Genomic DNA, 13,300 nt, shown 5'->3' with positions numbered 1-13,300 from the left:
TCCTTATCATTCACAGCCTTAATGTCAGTACCACAAGTCCTTATCATTCACAGCCTTAATGTCAGTACCACAAGTCCTTATCATTAACAGCCTCAATGTTTGAACTACAAGTCCTTATCTTTCACAGCCTTAATGTCAGTACTACAAGTCCTTATCATTCACAGCCTCAATGTCAGTACTACAAGTCCTTATCATTGACAGCCTTAATATCAGTACAAGTCCTTATGATTCACAGCCTCAATGTTTGAACTACAAGTCCTTATCTTTCACAGCCTTAATGTCAGTACTACAAGTCCTTATCATTGACAGCCGCAATATCAGTATTACAAGTCCTTATCATTCACAACCGCAATGTCAGTACTGCAAATCCTTATCCTTGACAGCCTTAATGTCAGTACTACAAGTCCTTATCATTGACAGCCTCAGTGTCAGTACGACAAGTCCTTATCTTTGACAGCCTTAATGTCAGTACTGGCAAGACCTTATCATTGACAGCCTCAGTGTCAGTTCGACAAGTCCTTATCATTGACAGACGCAATGTCAGTACTACAAGTCCTTATCATTGACAGACGCAATGTCAGTACTACAAGTCCTTATCATTGACAGCCGCAATGTCAGTACTGGTAAGTCCTTATGATTCACAGCCTCAGTGTCAGTACTACAAGTCCTTATCATTCACAGCCTCAGTGTCAGTACTACAAGTCCTTATCATTCACAGGCTCAGTGTCAGTACTACAAGTCCTTATCATTGACAGCCGCAATGTCAGTACTGGTAAGTCCTTATCATTCACAGCCTCAGTGTCAGTACTACAAGTCCTTATCATTCACAGCCTCAGTGTCAGTACTACAAGTCCTTATCATTGACAGCCTCAGTGTCAGTACTACAAGTCCTTATCATTGACAGCCTTAATATCAGTACAACAAGTCCTTATGATTCACAGCCTCAATGTTTGAACTACAAGTCCTTATCTTTCACAGCCTTAATGTCAGTACTACAAGTCCTTATCATTGACAGCCGCAATATCAGTATTACAAGTCCTTATCATTCACAACCGCAATGTCAGTACTGCAAATCCTTATCCTTGACAGCCTTAATGTCAGTACTACAAGTCCTTATCTTTGACAGCCTCAGTGTCAGTACGACAAGTCCTTATCTTTGACAGCCTTAATGTCAGTACTGGCAAGACCTTATCATTGACAGCCTCAGTGTCAGTACGACAAGTCCTTATCACTGACAGACGCAATGTCAGTACTACAAGTCCTTATCATTGACAGACGCAATGTCAGTACTACAAGTCCTTATCATTGACAGCCGCAATGTCAGTACTGGTAAGTCCTTATCATTCACAGCCTCAGTGTCAGTACTACAAGTCCTTATCATTCACAGCCTCAGTGTCAGTACTACAAGTCCTTATCATTGACAGCCTCAGTGTCAGTACTACAAGTCCTTATCATTCACAGCCTCAGTGTCAGTACTACAAGTCCTGATAATTGACAGCCTCAATGTCAGTACTTCAAGTCCTTATCATTGACAGCCTCAATGAGTTGACAGCTTCAATGTTAGTACTACAAATTCTTATCATCGACAGCCTCAGTACTGCAAATCCTTATCATTCACAGCCTCAATGTCAGTACTACAAGTCCTTATCATTCACAGCCTCAGTGTCAGTACTACAAGTCCTTATCATTCACAGCCTCATTGTCAGTACTACAAGTCCTGATAATTGACAGCCTCAATGTCAGTACTACAAGTCCTTATCATTGACAGCCTCAATGAGTTGACAGCTTCAATGTTAGTACTACAAATTCTTATCATCGACAGCCTCAGTACTGCAAATCCTTATCATTTACAGCCTTAATGTCAGTACTACAAGTCCTTATCATTCACAGCCTCAGTGTCAGTACTACAAGTCCTTATCATTCACAGCCTCAGTGTCAGTACTACAAGTCCTGATAATTGACAGCCTCAATGTCAGTACTACAAGTCCTTATCATTGACAGCCTCAATGAGTTGACAGCTTCAATGTTAGTACTACAAATTCTTATCATCGACAGCCTCAGTACTGCAAATCCTTATCATTTACAGCCTTAATGTCAGTACTACAAGTCCTTATGATTCACAGCCTCAATGTCAGTACTACAAGTCCTCATCATTGACAGCCTCAAAGTAAGTACAAGAAATCCTTATTATTGACAGCCTCAATGTCATTACTACAAATCCTTATCATTGACAGACCGGTATATTAAATCACCTGTCCGTTTCCCAATTTCCACCCATTTCATCGTATTACCTGTCTGGGAACTACCAGCATGGGCAAGACATGTGACAGAGGGCCCTCACATTACACAACATTATGTAAAACCCTGTTGACACAAGGATAGAGATAAGCTATCACTCAGGTCATACCTACACCAGTCCGTTTGACTCAAAATGAGAACGATGAATTGCAAAATAACTCGAAATCCAGAAAAGTGTATGAAACATCAATACGGTACTTGACCATGAATACCCTGTACCCGACCATGAATACCCTGTACCCAACAAAATCTGAATTTTGTTTATTTTAAGACCAATGACGGATGAAGTTCTTCAAGAAACTATCATGTAATTTTGTATAGAAATGTGTACATGACACGTAGGGGGGACAAACCGTGGAAGGCACAGCGCAAGCACGCATGCACTGCACGTTCTGTGGTAGGGGAAATGACAGAGCGTTAGAGGGGCCGTCTCATGATAATTTCAGTCGCAATCTGACTCGCTCATGCCATAGATCTCGTCGTCGGAACTTCTGGTGCCTGAACCGACTGCCACTATTATAGGTTGGACTGTTGCTGGCCGTAGTCCATCTCGTGACCAATAACGTGGCTCTATCTCGTCAACGACTGTGGCCACACAACGCCTCCATGTTTCTACTGTTACCCGACCAAGGGATTCCTTTACGAGTTGTTCAACGTCTCGTAATTTGAACGTTGTGTTCGATCGTCCAACGTCACCCTTGACGGTGCCCCATACCAACTCGATTGGATTCAGGTCGCAGTGATAAGGTGGCAGTCGTAAGACAGCGTGACCCTGACCCTTGATGTAACTGTCAACTTTATACACGGGGTCAGGTTTCATAGTTTTGATGATTTCATAGAGCTGTGGTTTCGTCGCTCGAGAAGGAAAGGTAATGTTCCTCCGTTGCAGCCAAGTAACCATGTCTCCTTTACGGTTATTAGAGGTTGGAGTCTTGCTTTCTGGATCCTGCACACTATGATACGGTGCATTGTCCATGACAATGAGAGACTTGGTAGGCAAAGCAGGGACTAATTTATCTTTCACCCACTCCAGAAATACATTGCCGTTCATTTCTGTGTGGCAGTCCCTGTTGTCTTTGGCCTTGGCTCTAAAGACGAGGTCACAGTCTGGGAGAAAACCCTGACTAGCAGAACCAGCATGGAGAACTATGAGTCTTTCACCCTTTCCCATTGGTAACTTTCTACCAGACTCCTTACAGTCACCACTGGGTACCCACTGACTGCTGGCTGTGTGTGACGCATTTACCCATGTCTCATATAAGAAGACGGGCTCATATCCTTCTTCACGTTTCTGCTTGATGGTACGAAGGTAATGATTTCGGAGACGAACAATGTCAGACCGTTCACACAACACAGCCCTATTTTCTCCAGTTATCTTTTTGTATTTGTAACCAAATGTATGCAACAGCTGCCATAGTTTGTACTTTGTAACACGTAAATCATGGTCAGTTTCAAGGTGTTTCTTCAAAATTCTTAGGGACAGGTACTTTTAACAATTGCACGTCTGACTTTATCCCTCTGAAAACTGTCTAATTTATCAACCTTGCGTGGTTTTGACATGTTCCCTACCTCCTTGGCCTGACTATTTGTATCTCGTCGACTAACAACATTTTTCAGTTTCTGAGGGGACATACCAAGAGCTTTTGAAGCTCGTTTCAAGAATTTATTAATTTCATAAAAAGGCTTTGCTCTTTCTGCTTCACTTCTAAAGAAATCATACACATTCAACATCAACTGTTTAACATCTGCTGAGTAGCACGTGCAGACCGTGCTTGCGCTGTTCCTTCCACGGTTTGTCCCCCTACGTGTCATGTATACATTTCTATACAAAATTACATGATAGTTTCTTAAAGAACTTCATCCGTCATGGGTCTTAAAATAAACAAAATTCAGATTTTGTTGGGTACAGGGTATTCATGGTCAAGTACCGTATTGTTGTTTCATACACTTTTCTGGATTTCGAGTTATTTTGCAATTCATCGTTCTCATTTGGAGTCAAACGGACTGACAGAACATAATCTGCACCGTATTTTTATTATCCTGCCTTCTGCAGTTGCCTCCCCTTCATTGGCCAATGTGAATGTCCATGTGTGCTGTGTTGTACAGACCTGGTAGAGAGTTTGCCAGTCCGTGGGGATCACGTACAAGGATGGAAGGATTCTGTCATGGACAGCCTTTGTGGGTAGGTTCAGCTTTCTTCATTGAATTATGTGCGCCATATTGATAAATGCCATGGCTGTTATGGTGATGTCAAAATTAAAGTTTAAATGTCATTTAAGGATTACTACATGCCCATCACCACCAAATGTTCCACAATTTGTTTGCAACTTCATATTGAGAGAACTATATGTAACAGGCTGATATAGAATTGTGTCTTGCAACGTCATTTTTATGTCAAACAATGTCATTTTACAATAACAGTCTGAAGCATAATTATGTTTGAAATATTTTTGAGGACAATTGATTTTTTTAGACAAAATCCCAGATCCCCCTCATATTAATATCTTATTCCTGAACAACTTGATTTAGTCACGATATGGCTGAAATACTGCCGATGTGACTATAAATCTTACCTCACTCACTCATTGATATAAAAAAACACTTGGGTGAGATTTTCTATGTATTTCACCAGACAACCCATGCTGATAACACTTGGCAGATGACTTGTACAAGGAAATGAGTGTGACGATAGGCATGGTTTAAATGTATTGCAGATCACACGGAGGTGTATGGTGCTGAATAAATAGTCACTGTGGAAATTACTATGTAGAGTCACCTTCAGTTCACACTCATGGTGTGAACTAGTGTGTACATATATATGTCTGTATTCTTGTCTAGAGTAAACTTGGATTCCAAACTCGGCACTCCTGTCAGGCACATTTGGACAAAAGCATAATGTTTGATAATTTGAATTTATTAAATTTAGAGGTATTATAATAATGAATTCATTCCAATAATGTAAAACTACCAGTATTTAGTATAATAGTTTCATCATCCTTGTGTTGGTCTTGTTGTCCACAAAGAACCATTGAAGATATGAAATTTTAACTGATATTTCCCATCACATTTGATCATATTTTGATCATATTGTCAACCTCTGTGAGTACATAGATAAATTCCTCTCTATTTAAGAATTCCTGGATGGGGTAAATTGATAGTTGCAGTGTCTCCTGATCATATAGATGTCAGAGTGACAGACCAAGATCACTATTAGGGAACATCTGAGATTCAGACCCATTGCCCCCCAAACAAATTAAAATGGGTGACAGAAAAATCAGAGCATACCTTGAGCATGAGTTGGGTAGAGTCAATATATGAGTAATAACTCACAGCTCAGGTATGCAACTTAATGTTTCTGTTATGAAACGTGACAACAATGGAAATAAGTATTTAGGTGTTACTTTGGGAATTAGGGTCTTTATTTACAGTTATATCTGGGGCACAAAATGAACTTTGAGAGGTTTTTTTATGAATTATCATGGCTCAACTATAAATTGTGAAAAACCTTAATAATGGTTTTTTTTAATAAAGTATTCATATTCATACTGTCAAATCATTATGTAGAGAAAATATTATTGCATTGTTTACCTGAGTGTGAAATCATATTCAGTAAAATTTTGCTCCATGTACTAAACCATCTCAATCAATCTATCTGTTGAAATAGTACTTAATCTTATACAAATCATAAATACATGTACTTGACATAGCACTCTGACTAACTAGACCAATCTGTAAGTAATATGAATAAGTGCTCCCTAGTACATTTATCAGGGGCACGGGTGGCCCAGTCATCCAAGGCGCCGCGATTCGCTGTGCAGAGTTGCGTCCCTTGGGCATGCCAGAAACCTATGATTGTGGGTTCGCATCCCGGTTCGCCCCGATTATGTTTCTAGGTTTGTCAGCACCATACCCATGCTCGTGGGTTTCACCGAAGTGGTAAAGGTCTGAGACCTGCATCACTTCAGCTTTCCTCCCACATTAAGCTGACACGCCGTGATATAACTGGAATACTGTTAAAAGCAGCCTTAACCCCAACTCACTCACTCACTAGTACATTTATCAAGCAAGAAGTTGAAATCTGCAAGTCAACACCTTCCTTCATTGATACCTAAGTTTCAAAAATGCCACTTAAAACTTTGGTCAACCAAGTGAAAGTCGTTAGCCACGACTTACAAAATGATCGTCCAGACTTTGAGGGTTTGGCAGATCCGCCCGACTGATCTGCATCGGTCAACTGGCTGTCGTCACGCTTTCGCTTCTTGTCTGAGGTTACGTATCGTAGCATTGTGAGGATAATGAGGTACATCGATGATGCAAGGTATTAATGTACAGTTGTAAACACCTTTCACTCAAATTAACAAGATGTTCTCAGTAATTAATCCTCGATTAATCAGTGTCAACTCAGTTTATTGCCTATTACAGTGATTGACAGATTGGACTATCATGTAGGTACGATGTATTTACAGCAATCAAAACAAACAAAGCTTGTCAGTGTAGTTAATCTTCATTGTGTTGCAACTGCAGACAGAAACTGCTCAGTCCTAACTGTTGATCATGTCCGGTCAAAATTTAAGAATGTCCGGACAATACTTTTTAAAATGTCCGGTAAGCAATATTTTAAAACGGACATTTGAGATTCCCAATCGGACATGTCCGGCGCATATGACGGTTTCCGGACCCCTGCTTAAAAGTATTATATTAAAAATATGTCTGCTAGATTGACTAGTGTTGTAATGGGAAATGCTAGTTAGTTGTTAGATTTAGGTCTCCAAGTATATATAAACCTTGTAATAACATATTTATTTGAATGCTTATCCCTAATATGGCCACCACCTGAAATACCAAGGGATGTAATGCTTTGCTAGAATTGGATTTCTGTCTAATCCAGACTACTGTTTAATCCAGATCCCACAAAAGTCTGATATAGACAGACCCACTCTAGGCCGAAGTAACCAAAGGGAGTGAGTGAATGTTGTTTTATGCTACAATCTATCATGTTCCGACCACCTCCGTGGTCTAGTGGTAGAGCGTCCGCCCGGAGAGCGGAAGGTCCGGGGTTCGATCCCCGGCCGCGTCATACCAAAAGACGTTAAAAGATGGTACTTGTTGTTACCCTGTCTGGCGCTCGGCATTAAGGGGCTAAAACAAGGACTGGTCGGCTCGGAGTCAGTATCCATGTTAAACTGCGGCATGGTATCTCAGTGAGCTAGCACTATAAATCGGCATCAGTCCAGCCTGCCTAGTACAAAGCAGCAGCAACACACACACGTGCATGCACGTCGCTATATAAGTACAATAATCTTGGACGCGACGTTAAACCCCATTTCACCTCACCTCACCTATCATGTTCCAGCTCTATCCTGGCAACATATTTATCTGGACCAAGCAAACATGTGGCTGACCTCATGACAATCTACCTCGCCTAGTATCAGCCCAGTCTTATGACAGGTCACGATCCAGGTCACCTATCCTCAAAATAAATAGTTGCTCTTGTCACAATGATGGTTGGGTTACTAACTGGGGAGCAGCATTAGAAATTGGCACTACTCCTATCGTCCTTGCCTGAATAGTTAAGGTATCATAACGACTAGTAGAAATTTTCCCTTTTTAAGGGTTTTGCTGTATGTTATCATTATAAGGACTAGTGGACTAAACTAGGGAGTGATTCTGCCCTCAAATGCCAAGGAATATACACAGTACAACTAACAGTAGTTGTTGAGAAATCATTAATCAGTAATTGAGAAATCATGAGAATCTGTTGATTCTACTCCCAGATTCAAGTGATTTTTAAACCTTGTTGTACTGGATATTATGGAAGCCTTTTAGGGCGATTTTTTTTTTTCATTATTTTTTTTAAATGATTATCTTGAAATTTCAACTTAGTATGTATCTTGAAATTTCAACTTAGTATCTTGAAATTTCAAGAAAAAAAGAAAGAAAAATGGCCCTTAAAGGCTTCTGTAGGATATATAACTTCTCAATAAATTTGCAAAATGACCCATAGTTTAATCAGTTTTACTTGTTTATAATGTTCATTCAGAATGGCTCAGAACCATCTGCAACAATGGAAGTGTTGTTATGTGTCACAGACACTTGAACCTGGACCCAGAAGGGTGAAAACAATTATTGTTGCATGCTTAAACTTCTTTTAAAAATTTCATTAGACATCATACAGTAATGGGTAGCTAAGAAGCACATGGCAAAGGGAGATAATTACAATGCTGGTACTAACAATATACCGCTAATGAAGGATCAAGATTATGGTTTTATGTCAGATAAACCACAGGTGCATTCATCATGGTAGTAGTGTTTCAGTAAGGTGTGCAACCACATTAGAGCAAGGCAAACCGTTCTCTCTCATTCAGGTTAACAGTGAGTGAGTGAGTTTGGTTTAACACCGCTTTTAACAGTATTCCAGTTATATCACGGCGTGTCAGCTTAATTAGGGAGGAAAGCCCGAAGTGATGCAGGTCTCAAACTTTACCACTTCGGTGAAACCCATGAGCACGGGTATGGTGCTGACAAACCTAGAAACATAATCGGGGCGAACCTGGATTCGAACCCACAATCATAGGTTTCTGGCATGCCCAAGGGACGCAACTCTGCACAGCGAATCATGGCGCCTTAGATGACTGGGACACCTGTGCCCCCTCAGTTTCACAATATGTGTCACAATATGCACATGAACCCGAGTCTGTGTACTCTCACACAACTGCTGATTCCTGCATTTATATTAATAACAAAATAAAGAATAACTGGGAAACGCGTGGTGCTTAATGCGTGAGTGTGGAATTCATAGATGTGCAAGGAACCAGTTCAAAAGCTTGATGTCAGATTAGGAATTTAATCTTTAAAGTTTTGACGAATACCAAAAACAACCAATGCTTAATTGTGAAATTGTTGAATTTCCGAGTTTCATGGCGTCTTTTGTCATGCATTCTTGTTGTGTTTTGCCCTGCTTTTTCAGAATGATTATCAACTGAAGTTTATTTACTTGTTGAAAATCATTTGTATAGTTTTCAGAGATCAAATCTGCCAATCGATACTATGCACTGCACATCGATACTATGCACTGCACTAGATGAAATTACCACTATTGTAGGTGATGATAAAACCCTGCCTTGTGGAGAGACAGGTTGTATTTACTGAGTATTGACTCCTAACAACATATGAATGAAAATGAATCTGTTTAGTTTAGTTACTATATAAAGTATTGAGAAATCAGGTAAGTTGATTTGTCGGATGGCAAACTCTCAGGGCCATCATCCCCCTGAACCCTAAACTACAGGAAATAAGATTTTATCCAACATCGAACTTATGAGCTGGTCCTAAGGAAAATGTGTGGAAATGATGTATTACACACCAGTACATACATGTAGTGTGCTTAGAGACATGCATATGGATTTCAAGGCCCTTCATGTGTACAAGTCAGTGTAAATGAACGGACATAATGTGCGATCACGCTCTGCCTTAGCCTTTGACCTGCATCATCTGGAAACACTGTTTGGTCGTTGAGACTCTCACATACGCTAATGTCCATGCAACTACATCAAGCCTGGCAAATCAAAGCATGGTTGGCAAACATGAACAAGATACTAAATACAGACTCTAACAGATGTTGCATAAAGTTATGATGTAATATACTTTCACACTTACCATGTGATTAGAAAGACAGGTATTTAGCAAATTTGAACAATAGTTTACAAGGGTCTCTGGAAGGTGTAAGGGGTCTGTCATCTTGAGATATCAAGAGCTTGTCACCCCAACTACATAAGTACCCCCTACTGCACAGCAACTCGAAAGTCTCTAACACTCAGTAGTTTCTGTTGATATTTGCAAAGACGTTTCATTTTCGTGAATTTGTTTCAATGTCAAATCAATTCAATGTGCCAATGTTTCTGTGAAATAATAATTCTAGATTAAATTTGTTAATTGCAGTTGTATGTAATGAACGTCCATTTAGAAGGTTAATTGTACCTTAAAATTTCCTAATTGCAATTTGAAGGAATGTCGATTAAAAAGGTTAATCCTACATTTCCAAGTAATTGTTGGGTCACATTATGATGATTGTCAGGTCTATAACTATCAATTTATCTCAACAGGAATAATCTGGAACTGAAAGTTAAATGTCAAATTTGTGGATGTACAAGCGAATGAGTGAGTGATTGAATGCCTTGGGTTGTTGTAGATGTGTACAACTGCCAAAGCCGTCAGTGATGTCGATATCTGCAACAAAATGAACATTTACTGGTACTTTTCCATTTGATTTGAACCAAAAGGGGAAAGTGGAATTCATTCAGAAAATGTTCATAATTTATATTAGACAATAATCAGAGTGAGCAGGGTGTATTTTCACCGCCTTCAGCAACATTCCAGCAATATTGCGGCAGGGGATGCCAGAAATGGGCATCACACATTGTACTCATGTGAGGAATCACACATTGTACTCATGTGAGGAATCCAACCCGGGCCTTCAGGCTGACCAGCAAAGGCCCTAGCAATAATCAGAGGTACCTGTCTTAACTCCCTTACATTGTCAATTTGTTTTGTGTTTTTTAATATTGGCTAGCATACGGTACACCCACTGGTAACCAAAGTGATGGCATAAATCCTGCTGGGGAGTCATGCAGGAAGCATAGGTACTGTAAGTCCCCATGATCTCCAGTAAGGTCGTCTAACTTTGGTTATTGGTGGTCTATAGCCTTGTTTTAATTGATAGGACTTAATCTCTTATTACTATATGTGTTTAAAGGAAATTATGATCTAGTTTGTTTTATTAAAAGACTGTGATATAACTTACTATTTTACTGTCCTTTGTTGGCAGATATTTTAGATTAAATACCTAGTTCACATCGCTATATGGCTGGAATATTGCCGATGCGATGTAAAATTTAACTCACTCACTCACTCAACTCCCTTCCAAGTCTCAAGCAGTGTGCTGAACCTACAGCTAGGCAGGCTTTATCATCACGTTCAACAATACAGGGGAATCTATATTGTAGCATGGTAGAGGAACTAAGCTTTCTCATGACGTAACAAATGTTATATATGGGATAACACTTCCTTAGTAAAGTACAAAGTCTAGTACTTTCTTTGGTTGAGTCCCATCCGGGATTCGAACCAACACTCTCAGTGTGAGGTACCAAATCACTAGCACACACTCAGTCACCGAGGCTTCCACAAAAATGAAAGTCTGACAACTGGTAGTCTAGATCACATACTTTGTGTACCCCTCTGACCAGTGTAAATTGGCACTGCTCCCATGGCCGAAAGCTATGAATATACAATGTCATTATAAATTATGAAAGTATTAGAATTTGTACTTTACTAAGGAGGTATTATCCCAAATAGAATATTTGTAACATCTGACCACTTGCTAAACTGGATTGTATAGCCATATATCCTTACAATTTAAATGATAATGGCATAGTATCGCAATAGCGTTTATAACTATTTTATTGCAATGGTCAAAATACCTTTACAGTCAGAACCTGGGACTTTGTCACTTTGTGTTAGAATATGTAGTAGAATATATATGCATTTGCTTGTCACGCCGAAGACCCGGGTTCGATTCCTGACATGGGTACAATCTGTGAAGCCCATTTCTGGTGTCCTCCGACATGATATTCCTGGAATACTGCTAAAACCAAACTCACTCACTCAATGTAGAGCATGGTATATTCCTAAATATTTTAGTTTGGTACTGTTGTTACATGTTTATAAACATAATAATTGGTTATCTTGTTTTGAAATACATGTGTATACATATATGCAATTTGACTTTATATAAAACATATTAAAAAATCACTGTATAGTGTATGCTTATAGATATTTTGTCAATAAATCTATATACTGAATTATGTACAGTGCCACAGATTACAACTCTTAACAATAAGTGTATATGTTAACTCAAAAGTAATTGGAAAAAGGCAGTAACTTATTCATTTTGGGGCATTTCATATTGACTGGAATAACCTACTAAAGAATTGATAACAATCTGTTAGGAAAATATATTTATTTTGCGTATTAATATGAAAGGTTGTTCCAAAGTCATCTACATATGCAATTGTATTTGTGGTAATGGCTTTAATACAATAAGCAGAATTGAAAGTGAACCCATGTATTGCCTTTTATTTGTATTTCAATGACAAAAAACCTGGAACATCAATGGCCTGATATTTATTACAGTAAAAGAGCTAGGGATGTATTTTGGAAAAACAATTTCAAAAGCGAATAAAATGGGACCCTACTGATTTTTTTGTATCCTTCCCAAACCTGTCATGTTTTTATAAACACCACACCCCTGTTAAATAAACTTGTTCTTTTATGAATAAAAATTGTGACCAATTTAAAGCAAAATAAGCTAACTACCGTATTCGACGTAATAAGCGCCCCGGGCGCTCTCAAAATTAGAAATAGGGGGCTTTTATTAGAATATTATTTTGGTGGGAAAAAACAGTTGGAAGATCGTAAGTTTCGTGGTTTATATGCTGACAGCCTGAAATGTTTACATACGACTGATATATTTTTCCAGAATTTAATTGCCCATCATTAAGGGTGCATATAACACACGAGTGCATATTATACACGAATAAATAAGTCCTGTGTACATTAATCAATCGGAAAGGGGTGCTGATTGGGATTGTTCACTAGCCAATATATTTGCAAATATCGCCATGGGCGCTTATTAGAGCGGGGCCCTTATTACGTCGAATACGGTAGTTCATATGTGCAAATGCAATATATCATAGCAACTATACTGAACCGCAAAAGAAACGTCACCCCAAGTGACATTGCATGAAAAGTTATCATTTAAATATCTGGGTAATTTTTGTCAAAGTTTCTTAAATTTAACATTACCTTGTCCACTGCTGGTGGCACCAATGCTGGTGCTGTGTTGCCCACTGAAGACGGTCCCGGCGATTACGTGGTGGCAGTATGGCCTTTGAGGTTACACACAACCAAATGTTTTCCCATAGACTTCTATAGTAACGTTATAGCT

The 13,300-nt window shown here is 39.2% G+C and overlaps 1 protein-coding gene across 1 annotated transcript in view; it reads left to right on the top strand.

Moving 5' to 3' along the window:
• The first annotated feature begins 4,360 nt into the window (after positions 1-4,360).
• LOC124110355 (multidrug resistance-associated protein 1-like) overlaps positions 4,361-13,300 on the top strand; it is a 53,775-nt gene continuing 44,835 nt past the window's right edge. Inside the window, exon 1 of the mRNA XM_046469653.2 lies at positions 4,361-4,480. Within this exon, the coding sequence (XP_046325609.2) occupies positions 4,379-4,480 (102 nt within the window). The 5' untranslated portion in view covers positions 4,361-4,378. The remainder of the gene's footprint in view (positions 4,481-13,300) is intronic.

Source organism: Haliotis rufescens, unplaced genomic scaffold (assembly GCF_023055435.1).
Source record: "Haliotis rufescens isolate VD_foot unplaced genomic scaffold, xgHalRufe1.0.p SCAF_5, whole genome shotgun sequence".
Classification (NCBI taxonomy): Eukaryota; Metazoa; Mollusca; class Gastropoda; order Lepetellida; family Haliotidae; genus Haliotis; species Haliotis rufescens.
This window is presented reverse-complemented; position numbering and strand designations above follow the sequence as displayed.